The 27,861-nt window shown below is 40.5% G+C and overlaps 1 protein-coding gene and 1 long non-coding RNA gene across 2 annotated transcripts; both read right to left on the minus strand.

Moving 5' to 3' along the window:
• Positions 1-123: 123 nt before the first annotated feature.
• Positions 124-27,861, minus strand: BAALC (BAALC binder of MAP3K1 and KLF4). Its single transcript, XM_076329306.1, has 3 exons — positions 27,659-27,861; positions 7,915-8,084; positions 124-4,487 (listed from the first exon to the last, which is right to left on the minus strand). The coding sequence occupies exons 1-3, from the start codon at positions 27,822-27,824 to the stop codon at positions 4,383-4,385; spliced, it is 441 nt and encodes a 146-aa protein (XP_076185421.1). The 5' UTR covers positions 27,825-27,861; the 3' UTR covers positions 124-4,382.
• LOC143156189 (uncharacterized) lies at positions 13,783-18,689 on the minus strand. The gene is made up of 2 exons (XR_012994578.1): positions 18,641-18,689; positions 13,783-16,301 (listed from the first exon to the last, which is right to left on the minus strand). It is a non-coding gene; the product is annotated as an uncharacterized LOC143156189 (long non-coding RNA).

Below are 27,861 nucleotides of genomic sequence, written 5' to 3' on the forward strand. Positions count from 1 at the left end.
TCTGATTCCATGAAGAGAGGAGGTGGAAACCGTTCATTATACCTTCACAGTCTTTGGTCTTAGCTCTTAAAGATAAATCAACCACAAATACAGGAATGTAAAATGCGTGGAGTAATAAACAGAGACTTTAAAAATTTTCTTTATTTTCATTTACAAGTTCAAGGTCAATCCTTGGTCTTAGCTCTTAAAGATAAATCAACCACAAATACAGGAATGTAAAATGCATGGAGTAATAAACAGAGACTTTAAAAATTTTCTTTATTTTCATTTACAAGTTCAAGGTCAATCTTCAATAATTTGCAGATAAAATGAGAGTACAAAAATGCTCCCGTTAGTCTAGTTTGAATTTAGATAGATTATTCATTATTTCCAAATAAAACTAAGTCTGCTTTTTCAAACACCATTTCTGTGCACAAATTACATAGCTCATTCTTTTCATAAGGCATGTAAAACAGATTTTAGTTCAAACAATAAAATATTTTACACTTGGGTGTCAGAATTAAAAACACAATAAAAGGTTTGCAAAAAACCATGCTTGAACTGCATAACAGAAGTACACACTAAAGACATTACAATGTACACACGTAGAGACACGCACATATGAATATATATGTATATGAACATACCAGGGAGATCAAAAATACCTGTTTTCTGTTTTGCATGCGATCTCAGTCATTTAGCTAACAAGAATGCATGTTTAACCCAGTACCTATATATTGCTTACACAATAATTATACTTTCCTATTTTTTCAGTACAAGATCATTTCTGTCACACAGTAAAATTGCGTGTTTTCCAGTCAATGTCCTACAGTAACGGTGAAATGATGAAATACATTAAGGAAGCATAAGGGACAAGATGAAGGAATACTGAAAGATAAAATTGCACTGAGTCTTTGAGAAGATGAATTTGCCTAATGATGTCCATTGGTAACTGTAAATTCTCTCTCTTTATCCAATGTCCGCTTTCTTTTGAGTGATTCCATTTCTCACATAGTGGAAGAAAGTGTATTTTACATGTATATACACATCAGATGAAAATCCTATCTATACATTGTATTGGAATTATAGAAACATGACAAAGTAAGTTTGTTTGTTTAAAACCTGAACTCAGGTAAATCATAAAAACTCACCAGATGTTGGCAAATCATTCCAGCAGAAAGCGTGTTGTTTCAGTGTAGCTGTAGAAATTCACGTGTGCAGTCAGGGGACATCGAACAAATTAAGTGGCATAATATCTTTTGGGGGAAAATTACATTTCAAAAATCCTGTCATATAAGAAGACAGAGATGTGCGCAGGTACTTTATCTAAAAGTCTATGTCTTGTAACATGGTTATTTTATTTCCCGTATTTGAGCCTTTTATATTTCAAAGATGCTATTCAAAGAACAGACGCTGTAAATAAGACTCTTCACTCCTAGGAAGGCCACCTGGAGTGAAGATGTGCAGATGATTCTTTGAGCTTGCTTCTTCCACTAAAACCAGCACAGGAATCTATTTTTAGGACTTTAAATTGTCTTAAGCAGTATAGACTAGATTCTGTCACCCTTAATTATACAGAGTGGTATATTATTTTATAAACAAATTGGTTGTTTCTACTGGTGGTTGTCTCTAGTAGAAGGAAAGTAAAGAAAACATAAATCATAGAATCATAGAATCATTAAGGTTGGAAAAGACCTCTAAGGTCATCGAGTCCAACCGTCAGTATAACCCTATCTATGTACAGAGGCAGGATCCACATCTCCACAACATGCTCTTAGTTTTATTAAGGTCATTGGAAGCTTATGCATAAAGAACTAAGAAGCTACCTAAGACATAATGTAATTTCTTTTCAGTTACCACCTAATGAATAAGAACAGTAGTGTGTTACATGAGAAGAGTTTATAAAGTTGCTTGTTACTAGACATGATTTGTACCACAGAAGTTCAATACAGTCTTTGAATGCCCTAAAGTTAAGTTTCACGATATAAACAGGTTTATGGGATCTTGAAGTAGCTCAGGAAAGTTAGCATGAGCAGATACAGGGGTCATCCAGGGCAGTCAGCCTTCACCACTCCACAGCTGCCACCCTGATGGAGGATGTGGTCAACATAAGCAAGGTCTGTAGTATTGCCCAGATAACTATGTACCAAGGCCATCTCCCGCTAACCATCCTGTCACATCTCATGCTCTGAATACGAGACTCAAAAACTGCCTCCCTGCTGGCTGTTGACGTGCAGCTAGGGCTGTTTCTCATACTGATGTGCTATGCGGCATTGCAGGCTTGCTTCTGTTGTGTGACCCCAGCCATCAGATGCATCTGGTCAGCACATCATTACAAAATAATTTCTTAGCTAGTAAATAATTTCACTGCCAGGACTCCTTTGTTATTGCATCTACTCACCCTAACGTGGTATCCACCCAAGGCAACTACCTGTGGCACAGCTTCTTACACAATGAACCTTCCCTTTCGCCTTCCTTCAAAATCCCCTCTACCCTTTCACACACCAGCATCGTTAATCGCTTTCTGTAGCTTTCCTGTATCATACGGGTTTATACTGCACTCTCTCTGCCAGCAAATCATTTGAAACAGAAGTGGGTTACAAGTCTGGCACAGACCTGAAATGGTTCATCTTCTGCTCTACATAAATAATGCAGGCTCCTGAATGCGTCCTTTCAATTAGGTCAGTACATGGCCACCAACAATGGCCATCCATTTCTAAACTAATATTGCTGAGCTACTACAGCCACTGTTTATTGTTAGAGTGAGTCAAGTCCCTTCCTCTCCTATAATGTTGCCAGCAAGTTGGCAGAGAGCCACAAGTTGGAAGGACATATGCAGACTGCTGTTGTCTTACCCGCACAACACTATTTTCAATATTTTTTAATTCTTCTACATAAACGTGCAGCACAAGATCACTTACCAGATAATGCACTGACCTGCAGAAAGCTTAGCACAAGTTCTTTGCCCCTTTTTAGGACATCTAAAAATAAATATTTCTTACACATATGCTATTGTATGCAAAAATCTCGCACTGACTCTGGATTTCAGTTTGCCTTCGTGTCAGAATAATTAATAAACAATTCCCTATTGCATAGACTTGTTGTACTCCAAGGAAAGTATTAAGTACTGACACACCTAGCAGCAAGTTATTAAAATGATCCTAATATGGAATAAATTAGGATTCAGTCCCACAGTTCTATTTATACTTATTTGCCTACGTGTAAAAAGGACTTCTTGCAGTTCATACATGGATTTTCTTCCCAACGCCATCTGTTTGTTATGAACAGCTTTTGAACAGTTATTTTAAATGGCCCTCTAAGGATACTCATATATGCCTGATGGGGGAGGCAAATAAATTTACCTCTTTTATCTTCATAAACATACAAACTCACAGAGAATATATATTATTACTTCTATATTAAGAAGTAATATGTTGAATTAATTCCTGGTCTTTACTACACTGAACATTTATATTCCTTCTAGCTGTATATTTATGATAAACATGGAGTACTATGATATAGGATGCTTACAATGCAATTAAGTAAGTTCTGCACAGCAAATCAACTATATCTGATCAAATAAAGTCAATTTTTGGAGCTGTCACTGGAATATTGTTTTAAGAATTATGGTTATTTTCATGTAATGTTGTGATCACTTTTTTCCAAGTCAGTCTGGGCCTCAACATAATTAAAGGGGCATGTATGAAATAACAAAGTAGCCAGAACCCTACCTGCCAGCTAAGACTAGGAACTTCAAGTAAGGCTGATCAATATGAAAGTTACTGTTTTTAAGACCTAAATTCTGTCAATACAGAAAATAAATTAAAACTAAGTAATTAAAAGATTAATATATAAAAAGGTTACTATATGACTTAACTAAATATAACTGATATATATATAGTTTAAAAGAGATTTAATGGAAGCCACCTATGGGTCTCTTTCTGAGATCTCTGGGTTTGAGTTTTTATGAAAGCGAGCTCTTTAAATGAACTCCGTGGGTTTGACTGTACACACTCGAAACCCCTTACGACTGAAAATGCAGATTCATTTGTTCATTTCCTGTTTTAAATTGCAATGAACTGTACCTCTCATCGTCCAGCCTCATCCTAATAGCAATGCAGAACAAGACATATACAAGGAGATAACATAGGACTTAGTAAAAACCAAATGGCACGAATTTTGGCATGTGTCTGCGCAGTGCCACTGCTTCAGACAAATGACATCTGAACATCCTACAGTGTCTGCAGCTGGTTTCTACAAGACATGTTTCTGAAGGCACTCAGCGGCAGCTGCCTGCTGTATTCAACATGGAACATCTGGAGATCTTCATATCTTCAGCAACTGATGACATTTAAAGTGCAGTGAAGCATTGTTAGGTCCATCCTCACTTGCACTTTACTTCATTAATTGACACAATTCTTTGTTTTCCTTCTGTCGCTTTGTCTGATGCTTTTTGTAACATTAACGGTGACTTCTTTTGTGGACATTTTCTGTGCATCCCATTTACTCTGAAAGTTTTAAACAGTACAGTGAGTCCCACGCTGACAGCACAAAGGTCGTTGACAATTACCTCCTAATTTATAAAAACAGTTCTACTTAATAAACAGAAAGACTCCAGCATTGTTCACACAGTACTGTGATGTGGAGCAACTTTGCCATTCAGCATGGATGCAAGCTTTTATAACTGCTGTAAAGGCTGTGGACGCCAGTAGGCTTTGGATCAACCCTCTTGGCTATCATTAGCATCTCTGCACGTGTGTATTCTAAAAGCGGAGCAAATAAATCTGGTTTCAGTCCAGAAGTGGCAATTAGAGGTTCCTTTTGATGTCACTGGGCGTTGAGTGTGACTAGCCTGAGACAGAATTTTCTCTACTTTATTTTACGTTTCTTAAGTGAAAATACAGTTTCAAAACAACACTTAGTTCTGCCTGCATGTAAGACCCAAGTACAATATATACCTTTCAGAGCTTCATCAGATTATTTCCAAATATTCAAAAAAGTCAGTCTGTCTGAGGCATGCAAGTGCATCCCTAACTTAAATTTATCCTTCTCCATCACCCAGTCTGTCTGCTTGTTGCCATAAGCAACACACTTACTGCGCAGTAAACTGGATAGGTCTAGCAAAGGACACTCAGAACTGGGCTGATAGAGACACAGAGCTGAGTTAGGTGGGTCTGATTATTGCATTTCCAGTGTTTCATGAGACACTTTGGAAGTGTAAAGAATGCTAGGTAAATCAGGCATCATTTACATGGTAATAATGCCAGGTGCAATAATGTCTGGTAAAATTCCACTGATGTGAATGGAAGGTACATATTTATCTGAGAGCAGAAACTGGTGTTTGTTTGCTGGTGTGTATTACTGCACATTTCTGCAGCCTGAATACACCTGCTCCTTTGCTATCTACTCCCCCAGAGCTCCTGTTCACACAAGGATTCTCCAAAGACTACACATATCATGAAAATCAAACCAGGTTACTGTCAGTCAGTGACATAATCTGGATACCACCTTTGCTTTTGGGGTGCTTGACCATTATATTGCCTTCACTGGTATTAGGACTCCTTTCATCAGCAGCATATTTTACTTCCAAGTTGTTTTGACATGACCCTCATGAGAGGATACTAAAAATTCCCAGACGCAGACCATGTCAAACCCTTTTCCTTTTGACACCACTGACTGTACTCTGTCATGTACGGTGTCCAGCTCTGGAGCCCTCAGCGTAAGAAAGACACGGACCTGTTGGAGCAGGTCCAGAGGAGGGCCATGAAAATGATCAGGGGGATGGAACGCCTCTGCTATGAGGAAAGGCTGAGAGAGTTGGGGTTGTTCAGCCTGGAGAAGAGAAGGCTTCGGGGAGACCTTATTGCAGCCTTGCAGTACTTAAAGGGGGCTTATAAAAAAGATGGCAGCAAACTTTTTAGCAGGGCCTGTTGCGACAGGACAAGGGGGAATCGCTTTAAACTAAAGGGGAGTAGATTTAGACTAGATAGAAGGAAGAAATTTTTTATGCTGAGGGTGGTGAAGCACTGGCACAGGTTGCCCAGAGAGGTGGTGGATGCCCCATCCCGGGAAACATTCAAGGTCAGATTGGACGGGGCTCTGAGCAAGCTGATCTAGTTGAAGATGTCCCTGCCCACGGCAGGGGGGTTGGACTAGGTGAACTTTAAAGGTCCCTTCCAACCCAAACTATTCTATGATTCTATGATTCTGTGTAACCGATGGTAGGGGTAACGCAGTAGGATGCTTTAGAGCTTGATGCCTGAGAAAATGAGAAACAGAGAAGTAAAGCAGTTTAGCCCTGCTGCCCCACAGGCTGATGGCAGAACCCAAGTCTCCTGAGAGCACCAGGTGTTACATCGTGTTGTGTTCTACCACATATAGAGGTAAAAGAAAAACCATAGTCAATGTGAATATTCAGATGAATAAAATGGGCACATTTTGAGTTGGGGGGGATAGTCACATTCTCTACTCTAGGCATCTAAACTTTAGGTGTCCAAAATGGAAACCTACTCATCTTACGCTTCCCTAAACAATCAGTGGAGAAATAGAACTTCAGAATGGCAAACCAGAGCTGGAGCCTAACTTGGATACTACACTTTCACTGTAGGAAAATACATTTTTTTGACCATAAGAAGTTTAGACAAATTACCTTCCTTTCTTAGACACCTGCATTAGATGCATAGAATAATGTAAACGCCCTACTTATCATCAGAAATTTTCTTTGCACTGGGTTGCAACAGTACAGATATATATTACTGAATGTATCTTAGGTAGAAAAAGGCGGAAGGACACATTCAAAGCCATAGGGCCCCATGTCAGGATCCCACACTTCACTGAGTAGTCCCATTACAGTCAGCACTCACATTATTAATATGTTGTGGGAATTTGCCCATACTTACTAGTAAGTCTAAATACAGAAGTAATTTTTCAATCGCTTACAAAATTAGACAAACAATTTTCTCCAACAATATGTCAGGTATACACTATAATTCTCGTGTGGCCAAGTCTTTTTCAAATTGGATTAATAATTATGTTGGTTCTGTTCAACCATATCCAACCTGACTAATTCATTTTTCTCTGTGGGCTAGTGGCTATGACAGGCATTTATGTTTTTCATTTACAGCAAACCCATGGCTCTAGATGTCACGCTGCTGTAGAATGTCCCCCTATACATCTGGAGCTGCAGTATCTCGTGGAAAGATACAGCAAGATCCATGTCACCGGGGAATATTTCTGTTCTACAGCAGTACAGAAGATAATACAGTGAAGGTATAAAATAAACACACATGTACCAATGTGCTGTTTGTTAGCAAATGCAAGGTGAAGTTCAATCCAAATTCCCTTTTTCATTTGCTCAGTCCCCCTGGGTTTAAATTTGCCTCTCTCAAGGACGTGATTCCCAAGAGGGGACAGCTTCTTATGGGGTGGGTGTAGCGGTTCCGCCACACACGGTGCTGAGAGCTCTTCCCATCTGAGAAACCGAGGAAGCAGTAAACCAACTGTAGGGTTTGTATTACTTTAATCTGCAGCAGCTCAGCAGCTGCTACACAAACAGGGCAGCGGGTGGAAACCTGTGAGAGACAGGCAGGCAGGCAGGCAGCTAGAACAGGAGAAGTTTGGGCTTTGGTTTAGCCCCAAAGCCTTGGGTGTTCGTACGTTATTGTTACACTGGATAATCCTTCTGCAAAGTACACAGTAGGTGAGGGGGAGAAGGGGGCCACGTCAGTTGATGGCCACATCAATTTTGTGGCCATTCAGGCATGAGGCATTGTCAGAGGTGCTAGGCTCAATCATGCTGTGGCTGTGGTGCAGCCATTTTCTCTTATCCCAAGGCATTAAATACAGTTTGACTGCAGCGAGGAAGATTCTTGCAAAAATAATTTTGACCTGGTTGAAGCTAGTGCTGAGCTTCAGGGAACATAATTATACTCTTACCTCTGCTGCTCTGAAGCCGTTCTGTCTCTGTGTCGTAGCTCCCGTGCCATGGACCATGGGGTTTGCACACTGAGGACCACTGTTGTTCCTCTTCTCAGTGTTCAGCGTTCCAGCTGTGGCTGATGCTGTAGTTACACCTGTCTGAGCTGATTTTCCATCCTCCAAAACACCTAGTAGGGACACAAGAAATTGGGCAATTAATACTGAGGAGCAGTTTATAACTGCAGCTCTGGCTTCCCTTTATTTCTCCACTTTTTTGTGTTAGCGCAAGTCATAGAAGGTGCTGTACGGTACTACAGTGAGAGCAGTCTACCTCCTTTTGTCACCTTTATCCTCACACTTTCCATTATTTGGCCTTTCTCCTATAGTCCGCTGCTTTTTGAAATGCTGGGTCAGAAAACGTGGAAAACCGGTTAATGAGTGCAGCGTATCAGTAGCCTTTTGGTCACCTGCAGATCTCCATTAGCTTCTCCACGTACACAGCTGCTTGCATGACTGAAGGTTTAACTAAGGACCCAGAAGGGGTCCCCTTAAATCTGTCTCAGTTCTGGTAAATGAAGGGGTTAGATGCGAGCATGACAGATGAGACTGATATGGATGGAGGGATTGCTCTCTTTATGGCCTTGAACATTTTTTTTAATCAGAAGTTGAGGAAAGAAATTCAGGAAAAATGTATTTCATACTGTTTCAACTATCAGTAATCAAATAAATGATTAATTTGCTTTCTGCTCTAGCTGTGTGTATAATGCATGTATTGTACAATATGATATTGGCCAGCCTAAAAGAATTTTCTCGTCTTACTGCATTAACAAAAAACAGTTGCCATTTATGGTGAGTGCAGAGCACTAAACATCTGATTGCAACACTGGGTCTCAAATCCAAATACAAAGAGCAAGTGGGATGCATGATTGTAGCTCTCAATTTTATTTTTGGCAAAGCTCATTTATAACAAACTTTACGTTCAAATGGAAAAAAAAATCAGATTTACTAACTGGCAATGCAGGTATCAAAACGGGAGGAAGAAGCAAGGAGTCACAGATACTAAGGGAAAAATAAATATGAGGAAAAACAATGACAATTTGCTACCTGAAGTGTGCATTGTGTCATCAAAACCTTCTGCCATGAATCAGGTGGGAATTCAAGCCCGGTATTAAGGGTATTAAAAAGGAAGCAAAGTCCTGAATTCTTTCCCAGAAATCTGTAAGAAAAGCTGCTTTATCAGTAGAAAGCAACATCAGTAGCAGCTTGCAAAGGCAATGACTGAAATCAACAAAGCTTCAACCAAATATTCAAAGCCTTGATATTGAAAATATCTAAAGCTGTGTAAGACTTAAGAAGTCTAAAGACAAACTAGTCACTGCATTTCCCTAAGCAGTCAGAAGATGGTGTTAGAGTTTTCCTAAGACGGTTTAACTCGTAGTGGTGGTCACTAAGAATACTGCTAAATCATCTACTTTTTGATAGAAAAAAGAATTGAGTTGGAACTTGAAAATATTACATTATAGTTTATTTTAAAAAAATAAAAAATACTTCAGTCTTTGGAAGCTGCCTTTTCTGCTAGATATAAAAACTAATGTCGTTCTCCCATCTAAATCTATGGGCTACTTCCCATAAGACAAGAGTAAACCTCACCTCTCCTGCATCTCCTGGAAGTCCATACCTACTTGTGTTTTAGGTCTTATCTCTTCCTACCACTCCACAGTGCAAGATGAGAGGCAGAAAAATGACTCGGTGCAGAACAGTAAGTGGCACTGACTGATATCATAGAGAAAATCAATTGTCAGGAAGGGAGATGGAGAGGCAGTTAGCCATGGGTGGGTCAGGAGTCACGCCGTAGTCTGCCACTTCACCTTGCAGTGGAGATGTGAGAACAAGCTTGGGCACAGCTTTGAACAGGCAAAATGCTCTACGCATTACATACTAATTCCATTAATGGAATCTTGGATGTTTCAAACATATACGAATTATGAGTTTTCCTTCTGTGGAGTCATCCTACCAAATTACTTTCCACCATGTGTCCCTTTGGCCATCTGGCCTCTAAGTAAGTTGTCTGGAGAGGTAGCTGGCAGCTGAAAAGCCACTTTGTTCAAGCACAACTGTTCATGTATCAGATTGTGTTGCATCTTTTCGTCTCTCACAGAAAAATTCTTCTTACATTAATCTGTTTCTGGAGGATGACGGAAAATCTCAGTCTTGAAAATGGTATATTTGGTTCATTTTTTGTCTTCTGTTAGTTTGCAGCCCGGTGTCGTGGTTTAATGCCAGTCAGTAACTAAGCACCACACAGCTGCTCACTCACCCTTCCCCTCCGGTGGGATGGGGGAGAGAATTGGAAGAGCAAAAGTAAGAAAACTCGTGGGTTGAGATAAGAACAGTTTAAAACTTGGGAAAAAAAAAAAAAAAAAATTGAAATGATAGGTTAAACAACGAGAGAGAGAGATGAACAAAACACAGGGGAAAAAAACCCAAGCGATGCAAATGCTCACTGCCCACCAACTGATGCCCAGCCAGTCCCCAAGCAGCGATTGCTGCCCCCCCGCCAACTCCCCCCAGTTTATATACTGAGCATGATGTCACATGGTATGGAATATCCCGTTGGCCAGTTTGCATCAGCTGTCCTGGCTGTGCGCCCTCCCAGCATCTTATGCACCTCCTCACTGGCAGAGTATGGGAAGCTGAAAAGTCCTTGACTTAGTATAAACACTGCTTAGCAACAACTAAAACATCGGTGTGTTATCACATTATTCTCATGCTAAATCCAAAACACAGCACTGTACCAGCTACTAGGAAGAAAATTAACTCTATCCCAGCCGAAACCAGGACACCCGAGCATCCTTGTTGCATCCTGCATTGCAGGGGTGAGGCATTTTCTGCAATGCTTGTTAGAAATGAACCAGGTATCAGCGTCTGAGCCTTCCACTATCACTCCCACTATATTTTTATACGAGTGACCTAGTGGTCACCAATACTAGGGTATCCTAGCAATGCAAAAAGCTTTTTTATTTTATTCGGAAATATGTTTGCTATTCTGAAGTAAAGAAACTTTTAGATTTCTTTTTCATTGGCAAACAGGTGATTTAGAGAGTGGGCAACAGTTTAAAGGCTTCAATGACTTGCTCTTTATGTATGAGCACTGAGCAGAAATTATAGTGAGAATGCCTGAGCAGTGGAAGTAAGAGCACAAGATTTGTTGGCAATTCATAAAGTGACACCTACTTTATAGACTAGATATATAACGCAAAATGCTGATTGCAAAGCAGAGATGCTGTTAAAGAAAAGATTAGGAACACACGTTTGCATTTTAAATAGCAAATATTTTTGCATTGGTATTTGGGGTTTGCCACAGTACACAAAAATGGAAAAGCTAACTTTCTTCTTCTGTACAATCTAGAATTTGCAAGCTAGCAGGGTGGTAATGCTCAGGGTCTTGCCTCAGTGTTGTTTAAACCCAGCCAACTTCCGAGACATTTATATCATCCTCACAGCATGGGTTTGGTAAATAACCTCCTCGGAGTTCCACTGTGGAGCTTCAGTAGAAATTTAAACAAACGGGTTCAGTAATGTTGTTTTCATTCTCATGTTCTCTGCCAGGACAAACCCTGCCAAAAGTCTGTGGGCCTCCTGAGGCCAGGGAAAAGAGCAGATCCCACCACAATGCTCTGTCAAATCCATGTATTTTATCTTTAAATGAACTGGCAAGCCTAGAATATTCTTATGGCTCCATTCCCAAAACCTGAGTTTCTGGGTGATCACCAAACCCCCACCAATGTGATGGTGACCTTTCCCTCAGGAATGGTAGTCAGGATTTGGGGGACTGCCAGACTGTTCCCATTATGGGGAGGAATGGATGACAAGAGGCAGGTATTTCATTGCATGTAATCAGGTTTGTTTATAAAGAACATGCACGAGTTCTCTCTCATGTATGTGGGGAGAATACCCAAGCAGCAGCCCCATTGCTCACAAATCCAAGTCTATCGTTCCAGTAAGAAACGCGCTTAAAAGAATTTTCTCTCCCATGGCAATGCTTACTGTCGTCTTCCTTTTCACTGGCTTGCTAGGCTGCACAGGCGAGCTAACTCTTGCATTTCCTACCAGTCCAATAGAAATCCTTTAGGCTGCAGTTTGACAAATGCTTTTTTCGGCAGCATCAGGGAAAAAAAGGGTTATTTTAAGCTGAAATCAATCCCTAGACTTTATTCATCACCCAATGACGCAAGCAGTCAGACTGGCACAACTTGGGAGGTGGCACAGGAATCGAAACAAGCAGCAGAAAGCAGCTTAGGTTGGTGAGCTATCCAATAAAACAAAACAAAACCAAACCCCACGCATCCAGCTACACTCGTTCTTCTCATTGAGTTGCCTTGCTGAGCTAGTTAAATCCTCTGGAGGTATATTCACATTGCTTCCAACTACCCCTACGTCAGGGGACATACATTTGTTTCACCCATTTAGCTTGGATTCACTGAAGATTCCCATTATGTTACAGGAAAAACAGTGTCCCAAAGACTTCGAAAGAAGTTGCTGGCCCAGAGCAAGATGTGATGTGAGTGACTGATTACAAATAACCTATACAGAGAAACTTTATTTCTAAAATCTCTTTCACTAAGAAATCTGATTATTTAGACCAAATGATGGCAGTTCAAATAATGTATTTTCACATTCAAAATTTGAATAGATTTTGAGAAAACAAATTTGCCCAAGTTTTTTTCCACTAAAATGCTGGCATTAACTTACTGCCTTTTGTTCAAAATTCCCAAAATACAGAAGTTTTGGAAAATTTGGATATGGGCAAAAATCAACTGTAGTTATTGAATTTTACAAATCAAAACTGAAAATCAGTCCCTAGGACATCTGGGTATGTTTTAGCTGTTCCATGATCTAAAAGAGGGGCATTTAAGAACAGTTTTACAATTATAGCAATATGTAATGAACAGAAAGCTACCTAAAATCAGAGGTGTGTCAATAGAAGTATGAAGACCAGCAAGACAGAACAAATCTGTCTGAAATATATATCTTATGTGAAGAACAACAGGTGTATTAAAGGTAATAAAAATTCCTAGAAGAGGACAAAGAGAATAGAACATGACAATTGTCACTACTAACACAAAAATAAAGGCACTGGTATTTTTAAGTAGTTCATAAAAACAGTATAAATAGAATTAGCTCTCCAAGAACTGCTGCTACTTATGATTAATAGTTTATCCTAACATTGAATATTCAGACTGCCAGTAGGACACCAAGTTTTTCCAGTCTTTCTGGGATAACTTCCTACTCTCTCCGCTGTAAATGTAATCAAAAATTCAGTGTGTCCAAGCAAACATCAAAATCAGTTTTTAGAAGGCTCCGAACACTTCAATGCTTCTGTTACCTTAATTCTCTAAAATTGTCTTTATTAATTAACCATAGTTATTACCATCACGATTCTTTGTGTTTCAGACTATTAAGTTGTGTATTAATCACAAGTAGGACACGACCATTTTGTAACGAACAGATGTTTTCTTCACAACAGAATTGTAGGCAGCAAACAGTACTGTTCAAAGGCATCTTTCAGTTCCTAAATGACACTTGAAAATTTGATGCACATTCACCAATGCATTCAGAGAAATCCATCTGTGATGCCCTTTTTTCTCTGCTGGCTGTAACATACTTATGCCCTAACATCTCTCTCTCAACATCTCCCTCTTTGCCTCACCTATCTTCCTGGCAGACTGCACCTCACTTCTCTAAGAGCAAGAGTCACTAAGTCCCATCTCCTCCCGAGACCTCTTAATATGTGCTAGCACGTGTTCTTTTGTCTACAATCCTAATAATTTTTAAATTTTGAATGAGTTTTTAGAAATTCCCAGACAACAGCATTGCACAACTGTGAAAAGTGAAAATAAGTTATAATGTACAGTTAGGATTCATTTACATATCACCAGAAAATTAATTACATAATGCTAAGGCCATCCCTGCAACATTTCTTTTCTGTAAGCACTAGATACTTGAAAACAGTTTATTAATAATACTAAAGTACATAAGTTCTTAATACCTCAGACATTTTGGTTTTTAGGAGATAATATACTTAAAATTGTACTCAAAAAGTTGCTCACAGATTTGCAAGCATGTCTGTTCAAAATAAAGCATGCTTAATACTTTATAACTTTTTAAAACCATTTGAATGGAGCAGTCGAAGAAAAATTTTAAAAGAACCATTTTAGTAAATAGGATGTTCATCACAGAGAAGTCAAAGAAAATGTAAACCAACATGGAATGGAAATTTTAGACATTAGACCTGTATTTCTGATTTCTGCTGTTACAATGACAACACTAGTGATAACAAAACCAAGGATAAACAATGCATAGATGCTGCTGTAGTTCTTCATACAGCCTGGTTACACCTAAGAATTCAAATGATCCTTTACGAGAGTATCTCATAAACATGAGACGGAATTTTCACTCTTAAGATTTAACTCTTTCTAATCAGATTTTTAGTATGGAAATAAAGATGATGTGAAGAGGGGGAAAACGACATAATTAATTCAGATTGTGAAAGTAAAACTGGAGTAAAAAGCAAAATAGTGTCATGGATCAACAGCTGGCACAGAGAGAGAAGGGAAAAAAGAAGAAGGGAGGTCAATTTTGTGCATGACAAAAGATAAGGGTATGACTTCCTCAAGGCTTTTTGCTAGACCTTATCTATGTACTAGAAAGCTAATATATATTTTCTAATGATCAAGAATGGGAGAAGGAACCAGATAGCAACATTTAGGGGTAGCCCTTAATTATCAGGACTACAGGAAACTTCTCATACCACAGGTGGCATGAAGGTAGGTCTGCCTGGATCTCTTTGCATAGAGCGCGTCAAAAGAGCAATATCTTAGTAAGATCCAGGATGAACTGAAAATTTCTGTGTCTAACAAAAATCAGCAGTGCTGCAATAGCTAATGCTGGCAAGAAATTTGGAAGGGGTATGAAGCCTTGTAGTAGGGGGGCAAAGTTAATCTTAGCCAAAAGGATCAGACCTTGTGGAGAAAATTATTCCACATGTGCTTGCCATAATATTCTCCTACCTGATTTTAAAGCAGCAGGTAGTGGCCAAAATTGGACATGAATTCTGACCCAAATACGCTATAGATCTGACCCAGTGCTGTGGACCCTGTGCCGTCACATGCTCTGCTATTGAACAACAAGCACCAATTTGTTTAAAGTGGTTAGTTGTTGATTAGTATGCTAGATTTATATCTTTGGAATTGAGTACGAACAAACCAGTAAGGTTCAATTTTCTGGTTCAGCAACACCCTTTTTTATTTATTGTGGCTGTTATCTCATGAATAATGTATAAGATGCTGTTCTATAAAATGCCTGCATAATAAGATACTGCACTGTAAAAATGGACTCTGAGAAAACTCACAGTAAAGAAGAGTGACCAATATTATCACAACATGCAGTTGCTTCCAAAGGAAATATGTATTTGTTACCATCACTGAGTTTCTTGCTTTTAATGCTACAGAGTGATAATAACTACAGAGAGCTCTGAAATACCTGTTTTCTATACCTGTTTTCCTGATTTGAAACTATTCATGTTTGGGAAAACTACACATCTGCTGGTCTGAGTGCTGGTATGTACTTCTACTGAATAAATAGAACATAGAATGGCTCCTATCAAAAATGAATGGAGTGGAGGTTGGGACAAAAGTCAAGTTTAAGTCATTTCCTCCAAAGCAGTAGCCTCAGGGATGAGGCCAGATGCTCAGGAAATCTGCAATAGCTTTTTTCCCTAACAAGAAAGAATTTAGAAATGTTCAGACACAGCAGAGAGTGGGTTTGTAAGGCAGGACAAAAGATCGAGAAGATCTGCAGGGGGAGGACCTGCTGCAGCAGGAAAATGTAATCAGAAACAATGTCTTGTATTTATTGAATCAGCAAACACAGTAACAAAATAAATTTACTGCCCAGACATTCAGAGAATCCAGAATGATTTATCTGAACTCTAATGCAATATGAATTTTAGACAGTGAAGCAAAACAAACCAAACCAAACGTATTTGCATCTTCTACGTGTTCTGTATCAGCCATCGAAATTCATGGAGTCTCTCTTTAGAGGTGCCACACAAATGCTTCCCTCATGGGCTGGGGAAAAGGCGGGGGAAGGAGACCTGTTCTCCTTAGACGAAGCCCTCCGCGCACGGCAGGTCCCTCCAAAGCTGACTGGAACCAGGCAGGGCTGAGCCATGCCCCGGCGTGCAGCTCAGGCGTGCAGCTCAGGTACGACAGGCGCGGGGAAGCAGGGGGGAGCCGTGTGCCTTCTTCCCTACTTCCATGGGATGCTTATTTGAACTCACGTCACCTGAGAGCCCGAACAGCCTCTTCATTCTCGGCTTAGAAGTATCTGCTTTACTTTCAGCGCTAAGGGACATAGGTGACAAATAAGAGGAAATTCTATATTTATGCAATACAACAGGGCTCAGATAACAGCTAAGAGCAGAAGGCAAATCAGACTTTTAGATCCTGTTCTGGCCATGGTTTTGTCACATTCAGGAGCCTTGTGGAATTTTGTTCTCCTGCAAGATTATGGTATTAAATATCTAATTCAGTACTAAAAGAACTGGCTCACGATGAATATATTTAATGCTTTTAAATGACTTTATGCGCATTGGAGTCCTGGCAAAACTGGGAGACCAAGCACTACATCTTGCGACAGTTTTGGCTGGCAGGTTTGCTTATTTTCCTATTTCCTGCCACTTCATTTCTGAGCATAAGACAAATGAGATTCTTACAGATTTCTGTATTACAAAACTTCTCTTACCATGGCTGTTTCGAAATGAGGCAAGAGGCTCCTCTTTGTTAGATAAAAGGAATTTTGAAAATATTTTAAAACTGGAATTCAACATGCACATGCATAAATAAGCATATGATAAATAGCTCTGAAAGTCTGATCAGATTTATTACTATAGTTTAAAGATTTCTGCTAGAGTATTCAAGGATTCTAGCAGACAAGTAAAATACAAAAAAGGCAGCATTAAAGCTGCGAACCTTGATATTCTTTACATGGCCTGATTTCCCAGGTACAGGCAGATGCAAATCTTTGCATATTGGTATATTTTGATTTCAAATTATGCTACAGAATCACAGTACAACTATCTTGTAAACAAGCTTAACAATGTTGCAACCACATCTATGAAATGAAAGGTGAATATAAAATCTATATTTATTCCAAATAGAAGAAGCACACCGCAACAATGTGTGATCATGTCAAAGCTCAAGACAAAGGACACTACATGGAAAATAGACTCCAGAAGCAGAATAAGGGGGAATTGGTCTGACCCTGAAGGGAAGACAGGAAATACAAACTTGAGAGAATTGTAATCAGGGTGCTAGGGGAGGACTTAATGGCAGAAAGGCAACAGAGCTTGATGGCTGAAGATAACAAATTTTAATAACTGGAACAGGAAAGAAGAACTGAATTTTCACTATATTGTGGAATAAGAATTGACAACATTTTGGAAAAGACTTCAAATACATGCAGAAGTCAATGACATTGAAGGCTGAGCACATATTATACCTGGGAAGATCATGAGATGGAATGGATTAAGCAACTTACCAGTGCCATATGATGTGCCAGAAACAGATCACTCATTCCTCCAAAGTGAAAAACTAACATACAAATAGCAAACCTCTGAAGTGCTTTTCATAATACTGCATTTTAGAAGGATAAGCAGTGAAGGGATCTGCTTCTCCACATGCAAAGATATAGGCTATGTTTCAGTACCACCCATGAAAAATTCACCTTAAAATTGATACGCTCCATGCACAATACCTTACATCACAGGTGGCCAAACTAAGTCGAATAGAATAGAATAGAATAGAATAGAATAGAATAGAATAGAATAGAATAGAAATTTCAGTTGGAAATGATCATCTAGTCCAACTGCCTGACCACTTCAGGGCTGACCAACAGTTAAAGCATGTTGTTAAGGGCATTGTCCAAATGCCTCTTCAACACTGACAGGCTTGAGGCATCGACCACCTCTCTAGGAAGCCTGTTCCAGGGTTTGACCACCCTCTTGGTAAAGAAATGCTTCCTAATGTCCAGTCTAAACCTCCCCTGGCGCAGCTTTGAACCATTCCCATGTGTCCTGTCACTGGATCCCAGGGAGAAGAGCTCAGCACCTCCCTCTCCACTTCCCCTCCTCAGGAAGCTGGAGAGAGCAATGAGGTCGCCCCTCAGCCTCCTTTTCTCCAAACTAGACAAACCCAGAGTCCTCAGCCACTCCTCATAGGACATTCCTTCCAGTCGAGTCAGCCTGTTTTCCAAAGGTGCTTGCTTTTGGCTCAGTTCTTGTCTGAACCTTTCCTTAAGATACAAAGAAAGACGTTCCCATTGTAGGAAAGCACTGTGCCAGATGGAAAACAGGCAGCAGACTGCTGTCCCTCTCTCAACCATCCTGACCACAACTGTACCTACCCTGTTTTAATACAAGTTCTGAACAGTGGCTTAGATTTGCAGATGTTTGCATGGGTTTTCCTTCTTCTTAGGGATGTGGTAATGAAACATCACTCATTATGTTTTAGACTAATTTCCAACACAGAAATGGAAAGTATCATTATCATGCTCGTTACCTTGCTAATCACACACAGAATTTTAAGATTAGTAGATAGCATCATTTCAATTAATCATACTGAGGAGCAGCAAAAATATTTAGGCAGACCAAACAGAAATCCTTATGAAAAGCATCGATATGTACCTGAAACTTGAGCTGAAATGACTCTTCAGTTTTGCTCACCAAGGTTCAGCAGCTGGAAATTGATGCTAAAGGTTGCAGGTAAGACATTAGACATGTATTTTAACAATGAGTGATTAGCTACTGGCCTAATTTACAAAGGCTTAGGCAAAATGTCAGCCACTGGAAAGCTGTAAATTAAGTCTGAATGTCCCAAAGGTATACTCCATATGGGAATTAAGTTAGGAAAGACCCGTGGGCTGTATGGCCAGGTGACATTTCCAGCCTTACAGTCTATGAATATATGAAAGGATACTGATGACTTAATTGGCTCACGGTATGACTGTGATCATAAAATGCTTTGGCTTAGGATATCTGTATGCATGTGAAAAAGTTATCACTCACATTTAGTCTTCATCCTAAAATGAGGGCAGTGGCTGTGTTAAAACCTAATGAGACCTGCTGTTAACCATCTACTAGGTAAATCCATGATTTTTTTTTGGTCTTTTCCACAGTCAGTGCTAAACACTCAGAAAGCAATTGGGCACAAGCTTTATGCAAGTGGCAGAAATTCATACTTTTAGCACTGCAAGTCCTTAAAACAATTCTGATGGCCCACCTGGGAAATACTAGCAATTTACAAGAGTGACAATTGCAATGTGAAGACAATATCCAGATGAAACATACAGAGGCAGAAACATGACCATATGCATTGCTAGGAAACTGGTAAAAAAAAATAATCAAAAGATTTCAGTCAATCAATAGAGGGACTGGCTGATTATTTTGCCCTTCAGTAGCTAGCATCCACCTGAATAGGCTAGCCTGAATCCATGATCTTCCAGGAGGAACGAGAGGCTCAATGTTACTTCTTTTTCACCAGATGCTTAAAATCTAAGGCTCAGTCAAGGGAGCAGCAATGCAGAAACAATCTGGAAGGGCTCAGTGGATTCAGGAAAACCTTAAAATGGAAAATCCTGCCTCGCAGCCTACAGCTGCCCATGCTAATCGGTAAAATGTGGCTCCCCCATCTACCTGTTTGTTTTACTTTTAAACTGTATTTTTCCTAAACAGAAGAGAAAAGGCAGTGTGACAGTCTAGGGAAGTAATTATGCATGTACTCATCAGATAATAAAATTGGCATAGAAACGCATTACTTATTTGCATACAGTAAAGGACCAAGCCACTTTTTTCATGCAAGGCCACTGCCGAGAAATGCAGGCAATCACACAGCTTTCGAAATAGCCGCATAATCTAGAAAACGTGCTGCTTTATGCGAGTCAAACAAAAAGCCTTACAATAAACTCAATCATTTGATCATTCAGTTTCTGAGTCTTAACTGTTACTGTATTTTGATTTAAGATAAAACCCAACTTTGAATCTCAGATTTTTTTAACTGCAATCAATTTATTTCATTTTTAAACCGCAGGAATACCCGAGAAAAAAGTGGGACTAGCAATATCAGTTCTGTTTCTATTAAGAAATATATTTCTATACCTGACTACAGGTACAGAAAAGACAGATTTCTGTCACTTAAATGCTGGATTACTGCAATATGTGCTCAATGTGGAAATTTTGGAAATTTTAATCAACGGGCAATGAGATAAACGGCACTCTGAACTGTGTTTCCTGTATGAAATATATTACACCTCTACTTTGAGATTGGCAGGAGTCTTCACTTAAAGCTAATTCCATTTTTAAGTGTTAGTTTTGAACTACACATTCCTAAATGGGAAAATACAGGATTAGAACTGGCCAGAAAGTGTAAATTCATTCCTGAGGAAAAGAAAAAAGAATTTTTAAATGTTCTGAATCAGGATATAAAAGGGGGGAAAAAAAAAGGAGAGCTTTTTCCACAAGAAGAAGGATTTTGCAGAGCAATTTCCTTCTGAGCATCCTGCAGGCAGGACCTGTCATTGACGAAAACACTGCTCAGGTTTCCTGCTCAAACCCTTTCAGCCACTCTCCCTCTCTCACCATCCCTCCTCCCCACCACAGAGGCAGAGGGCAACAGCTCTTCACGTAATTAATGAATGAATGACAGCCGTTTGGCTCTCAGTAACTAAGAAAATTTTTCTCATGAAAGATTTCAATGCTGCAAGAAGGATTTTTTTTCCGCTGGAAAATTATCCAGGGAGAAGGTTCTAAATAGTCTCTCCTGCAAAACGTCTCTATTGATGCTCAACAGCCTTTCTCCTTTCTGGTACTGTGACAGTCAGGAAAGCCTTTCATGTAATTCAAGTGTTCATGCACATCGCATTTTTAGTGCCTTTATTTTATCCGTGGCTAAATGACTATTCTGGGGTAAGCTGTGGGTGATCAATCCTCGTAGGTCAGATTTAGACTGCAGGGGGATTTAGCAAGAATATTGGCCATTAGCTAAATGGGAATTAATCAGAGACTAAGAGACCTTGTGGAAAAGTTATCATGGTATATTTTAAAATAGTTTGGGGGGGGGGGGGGGTTACAGCTTTTGCAGTGTTTTGAGAGAATCCTAGAGGCAGAAAGTGCAACGAAGATGCTGCCGAGGAAGGAGCAGGCAGCTGGAGATCCCTGCCCAGCCCCTGCCCTCCCCTCCTGCCGCAGGGGCACGGGGCGGCTGCTCTCGCCTGAGACACCAGGACCTTTCAGGAGGCTTTGTGCAGTACCTGAGTGTCACTAACCACCCACCATTAAACAAGATTCAATAGGATTTTTTCCATGCTTAAAAATAAGGAGATGTTTAGTTTTTGGGGGTGGGATGAGAAGGGGTGGGATGACTCGGGGACGTAAAATGAAAATGCTGAAGTTCTCTGACAATATATTGAAATATTTTGTTGCTTCCAATCTGTATTCCAGCTTTTGTTCTTAAATGGCATCTGTACCTATGTGAAATTAAGACAGTATTAAACTATCAAATGAGAGCAAAGATGAAAATGTATGGATTGGAAGAATTAACAGCAGTGGTTGGGCTGAAAAATATGGTTATTACAAAAAGCTGTATTTATCAGCTGAGTCTAATTTTTCCAACCATTTAAATGCTGTCTTGTGGTGGAGTAAATACTGGTTTAGGCCAATACTGGAATCTTTGATTGGGTTCTATGCTGAGCAAACCCCAAGTATACGTGTTGAATGAAGAATAGCAATCTTGAGTAGCTATTGCTATTTAAGCTTCTTCATCATTCCCTGATCCATAGACTGATGCAAAAACATCATTTTTTACTGGCAAAAATTGTTATTTTTCCATTTCTGAGGGAGGCATACAGCCGGGCGGTGCATCTGTGCTATTTCCCTTCTATCCTGCAACACTCCCCACCCTTCTCCCGCAGACATGCTGTGAAAAGTTTGACTAGAAGGCCCTAAAGCATATGGGAATGGTTAACTCTTCTGAAGCTGCAGGGTCTCTGGGCTTTTCCATCGCTTCGGCTTACCTCCACGTTTGGTATTGAGTTTGTGCTTGCAGTACTGACAGCAAGGTTTGCTATTTATGTGGTCTTCCAGAGTTGCAGAGGGATGACACAAAACTAGGTGCCATTCGGAAAGAAACCCTCTGAAGAACAGCCCTACCAAATCATGCTTTTAAGATAGTGATTTTCAGAGGGCTTTCAACCCAATCTTCTTCTTGTGCAGATGGAAGCACCTACACAAACCCACTCTACAGAGACACTTTACATATATAAGAAGTCTGTTACCCATCCAAAAAGTCTGTTACCACAAAAAGTTGGTGTACAAAGTTGAGCAGGCACATGAGAAGGCTGCTTTCTCAAAGCTAGATGGTAAAAATTAGATCCAAAAACTTTCTCTCCCTACTCTATGAAACATCCCACATGCTATTTTAAATTTTCTTCCCCTTTTTGTGTGCTTTAGAAAGGTTTCCTCAGCACCGCCCTCCGTACAGACGCTAGTGACAACTGAAATGGTGGAGATCATATAATTAAAATCCAGAAACAATATTAAAATGGGATCCTTTAGCAAATACCATATCATTATATCCAAAGTCTGGACTAAGGTGGAATAGGGGATTACTGTAATATGTCTACAGTCCAGGAAAAGGCTGTATTTATTCACTTTTACTGTAAAACTGTAATAAGGTTATCTCCTGAAAAGATCACGTCAGAATCACTGCTATAATTGTTTCTTAAACATACCGGATTTTGAACCAACCCGTTAATAAAAGAACAGCAGTAGATGGGCGTAAAAGCACAAGGAGATACTGATATACCCATATTACGCACTAGCAAAAGTGATCCCTCTCTGGCTCTTAACCTGAAATACATTTTTTATTAAATACTTCTCCGCGGTCTGATTTACGAGAAACCATCTGCTGCACAAAAGAAGTTCTTCATTTACAACCTGATGCTTGCTTATGCATTTCTGTTAAGCTTTTAACTTTACGTACACCTGGTAAATGAAAGAGCAGATGACAGCAGCTGTGGTCCAAGCCAGCACCAGTCCCTGTTGTTATGGCAACTGGTGTTCACACAGCCCTGCTCCTTGGCTGCAGCTGCTTCCAGCCTCTCCTACTGTAAAGGATGGAACAGCAATTTTCAAAAACTTCTCTATGAAAGGTCACCCCTGAAACCCCGGATTCTGCATACTGGGTCTCACCAGAGGCTAACTGCAAAGATGAACCTGGTCTACAAAACTTCCCCCAGTTGTCAGCGATCACAAAATCGCACAGCAGCAGCATAAGCCGGTCATTTAAGACAAGAATTATTCATAAAGGTATAACTATATTAAAGGCAACTACGTAAGGTAAACTGTTAGCCGGCCAGATTGCTAGATTCTGATAAAACTTCTCCTGCATTCCTCTGATTTTATTTATGTATTTTACAAAGGACTCGATTCTACTCCCATGTCATAGCCATTTTGCAAATGTCTTCACTAGGGAATGAACCGATCCTAAATTGCAGGTTTCATTCCTGGCAGACCGCTGACTGCAGGTACGTCTGCTGATGCCATGAGCAAGTTTTTCTCCCAAGTGCATCAGGTGAGTCTGTGTGAAATGTAGATAATGTTTTTCTTTAATACGCTTCAGGAGAAAAGACTTTGCTATAGAAATAGTGCAAAGTACAAAGAATGAAACCCAATTGCCTTTGTTTTTAAAGCCTTAGCCGATACTGTGAGTCAGGTAACGATAAAAAATAAATGTTTTATTAGTTGAGGCACTGAACAAATGAGCCCTGAGGCAATCAATATGCAGCTTTTCAGTTCTGATGCAAGAGAATTATTTTTTACTTGGTTCCTACATCATTTAAAAAATAATTATTTTTATTTGCATTTCAGTAACATTCTCCACCCAAGACTGGGGTCTTACTGTGCTGGTCGCTGTTGGAAAACAGGAAAGACAGATCCTGTCCTAAGGAGTTTGCAGCCCATGAGCTAAATGATGATTGTAAGGTCTCTCAACACGAGGCAACATGCTGCTTTGTCCACTCTGAGGCACTTTCAAGTATAATAAAGAAAAAATAATTGAATACAGCAGCTTAGTCACTGAAAAATGGAAAGAAATAGAAATAAGATTACTTAAAGTCCGCTTTAGAGAAAAATATTAATTTTTTGTTATAGTTGCTACTGAACAGGTTTATAAAGCACTTTTACAGTACTGGTTTCTGGTAGGAAATTGTGCATCTTAAGCTACTAGCCTACACATACCCACATATCAGCAAGTTATCCCAATGTAACACAGCAGAATATGCAAATGTGTTCCAAAATACTTGACAGTTTTTGTGCAGGTTTTTGTTAATTCAACCTTTTCTCCGTGGTTTGCTTGTAACCCATGGTGACTGCCCTGGGGACTCGCCTGCTCCTGCAGATTCTTACTTCCCCAGAAAGTCATTACTTGTGCTAACACTTCCACTTAGCTGAATCAGACCCTCTAAAGAGCAGGCAATTTGTGCAGAGGGTTGCACGGATCAAGGAACGGTTACTAAGCAGAAACGTAGTCTATTATTTTCCCCAGCTATAGCCTATGCAGTAGCTGAATCCTGTGAAAAGTTCTCCGCTTACATAGCAATGGATGTTCTTAAGAGGAACTGCTCTATTGTATGGGCTCACTGAGTCTTTCCTTTTTTCCTCCCTCCTGGAAGCCACTCGCCCTATGAACAGTACGTGCGCTTATCTTCTAGAAGATGTGTTTCAATTTCACCACCTGCAGTGCTTCATGAAGTTATTTATTACTTTCCTACCCCTCTTCAGCCGTACCAATTTACCCTGTTCATCATTGTCAAAGCCTCAGCAGTGTACTGCAACAAGTTGCTACGACCTATATTCGTGGGTGTTAGCGACTTGTCGTGAACCTAGGAAAAGTCACCTATCTTATTTTAGCTCTATTATAACAACTGATTTTGTCCTACATGTCTTCCTGTAATAAGTAGGGAGATTGCAATACGCTTTATTAAAATGGATGTAAAAAATCAAATAGGGAAGTGAACAAATATTCTAAGAAAGGATCAGCTGAAATAGGAAGAAAGGAAAAGTGACAGGAAAATTAAAAAACCTCATGACTTCCTTTTTAATTTAATAATATTTTAGCTTTCAAAATGCTTTAGTAAAGATACAAACATCTGGCTACACAAATACATATAGTTCCAATGACAGCAGACACAGAAAGCTAAATACGCTGGTAGACAAAAAGAGAAGGATATAATGAAATTTTGGGATGGGATGAGATTACTAAGATTAATATACTAGTTAGTTACTAACCCTTTCCTCATTGATACACTTGCTGATCATGTATACCACATGTTCTTTCATCCCTGAGTGATTTACCCCTCTTTCCATTTTTATGTCCAATGTCTGCTGTTGTTTTTTCCACTTAATTGAAACATGTTGACAATCACAGCCACCTTTTACTGCTTTTGGCTTTTTCCTGAAATCTTTCCTTCATCCTGCCTCCACTTCTCTCTCTTCACAGAATTTCACCAATTTATTCCAAGCAAAAAATGACAAAGAACAACTTCATCCTCTTCTCCCCAGCCACCTTTGGCTGGTCCCCCCTTCCCCGGCTGCCTTCTCCCTTTCTACGTCCCAGTTACAGAAGTTTCCTACCTCCACTTACATCAATGTCACGTCCCATCTCCTCATCTCCCCCATCCTGCTCTTATTCCCTCCCTTACTCCTCCCTTTTGCCTCTCACTCTTTGGTAGTTTTCAGTTCTCACAATAAAGGCACGTTTTCCTCTTCATGTCTTAAACCCATACTTGACCTCATTTGCCCCTGCAATTGCCGCTTCCTCCCCCTTTCATCTATAAATTCACTGAACGTGCTGTTTCTAGTCCCTGGAGTACCTCTCCTTATTCCTTTCCTTTCCTACCTCAAGCTTGACCCTACAACAGCTCTCAGCAAAGTACTTTATGATTTTCAAGGCACTAATTGGGACCAGTGTGCGTTCCTCGGGTTCCTTAAGATGCTGCCACCACAGCTGTGTTGAAGGGTGAATCTCGCCATTCCTGAAGTCCTACTAGTCCTTCCTTTGCTCCTATTAGTCTGTCCTCTCCTCATTCCCTTCCTCTCTAATCTCTTCTGCAAGGTTTTCTTGTAAAGAATTTCTCTTACCCTAATCAGTCTCTATTGGACTTGGGTGTTGTCCTCTTCTCCTTGTCTCTGGTATTCTCATCTGTAAACACAAATTCAATTATCGCATGTTTCTATGAAGAAACCTTACTGATCTACCTCTTTATCACCTCCTATTCAATATCAAATCTCAGACTATCTGGCTTCTGTATGTGATGTTTAGGCACCAACTCAAATTAAACATGGTTAAGATAATGCTAAGGATGGGAACTGAGGGAACACGTGCTGTGTCTTCATCGCTGGAGACAAGACTGTCACCTGTCATTCAAGCTTACCAGCCAGTATCATCTTGAACCTCTTTAAATTCCTTATATAATCTTTTTTAATACAGCATTTCATATATTAACTCACCTTGAAATTCTCATAACTTCACATGTGATTACTACAAAGTCTTTAACCTTCAGGAGTACAACATGAACCCTTTATGACTTCTCTTCTCCCTCCCTGTCGTGTTTCGGTCAGCGCAGAGTCATCATCTCCCTATTCCAGTTGGCCTGTGATGCCCGCCTTTGTGAATTTTCACTCCTGCACTTTCATGATTTCTTCCCGGTGCTTTGTAGCTCACCATAAAAGTCTGCAAAGATACTTCTTTTCCTCTGAAGCTGCCTATAGGCATTTACTGCTTTATATGCAAATGATAATCTATCTGGAGCAGCAACCATTTTCATGTTGTGTTTGTACAACATCTCACATGATGAATTTCTGGACCTAGGCTGAGATTGCTAGATACCGCTCTAATACATAATAATTCTGAAAACGTTTCAAACCCCACATCAGATCAGAGCTCCTCATTCCCTTTCCCATCTCTGCCCCTACTGTAATACCTCAGGTGCACAACTAAGAATGCACTACACTGACAAGAACTGGGAAATTCAAATCCGCAGGTCACCTCCTGTGCAGCCCACCATCTGGTCAGTTTTCTTTTTTGTGTATCACCCTAATTTGAAGTAGTGTGGAGGAAGACTGGCGTATCACTGCCTCTTCCTTCTTTTAAAGCTAAAGGACTTGTTCTGCTAAAAAGGAGTATTCCACAACGAGAGCCTCAAAGACCAAGTTCTCTTCCCTTCTGGTGATGTTACGACATAGCTGATGGCATTTATATGCTCTCTCTCATAACCAAGCACCACCGCGAGAAGGTCTCTAGATACTGAACCAGCTCATTTAAAGGCAAGCCCGGAGCGCGGCTGGCCGGTCCCGGCGCGTTGGCCGGGAGCGGAGGGGCCGGCAGGGAAGGGCAGATGCTCTGAGCGCACCGTGCTGCCGTGGCGAACCCACGGTATTTTTAAGCACAGACTTTGGCGTCTACATTTCGGGGGGGGGGGGCGGGGGGGGGGCGGAAAGACGGTCTCGGTAAAGCGGATGGACAGGTGGATATACACACCTGTATACACCACATGTATGGATGTATCTTACAGTCCTTCCCCTTCCCCCGCCGGCCGGCCGGCCCGGGCGGCCCGCGGTGCCCACCCGCGGCGGGGCCCCCCCACTCACCGGGGCGCGGGGCGCCCTGCTCCCGGCCGCCGGCCTCGGCGCTGCCGCCCTCCTGCGGCGGGCTCTCGGAGTCGGTGTTGGTCAGCCAGGTGGACTCGGTCTCCCGCGTCCAGCTCTCGTAGTAGCGGGGCTCGATAGCGTCGGCCCGGCTGCCCCCGCAGCCCATGGCGGCGCCCCGCTCACTGCCGCGGCCACCGCCGCCG

Source organism: Aptenodytes patagonicus, chromosome 2, assembly GCF_965638725.1.
Source record: "Aptenodytes patagonicus chromosome 2, bAptPat1.pri.cur, whole genome shotgun sequence".
NCBI lineage: Eukaryota > Metazoa > Chordata > Aves > Sphenisciformes > Spheniscidae > Aptenodytes > Aptenodytes patagonicus.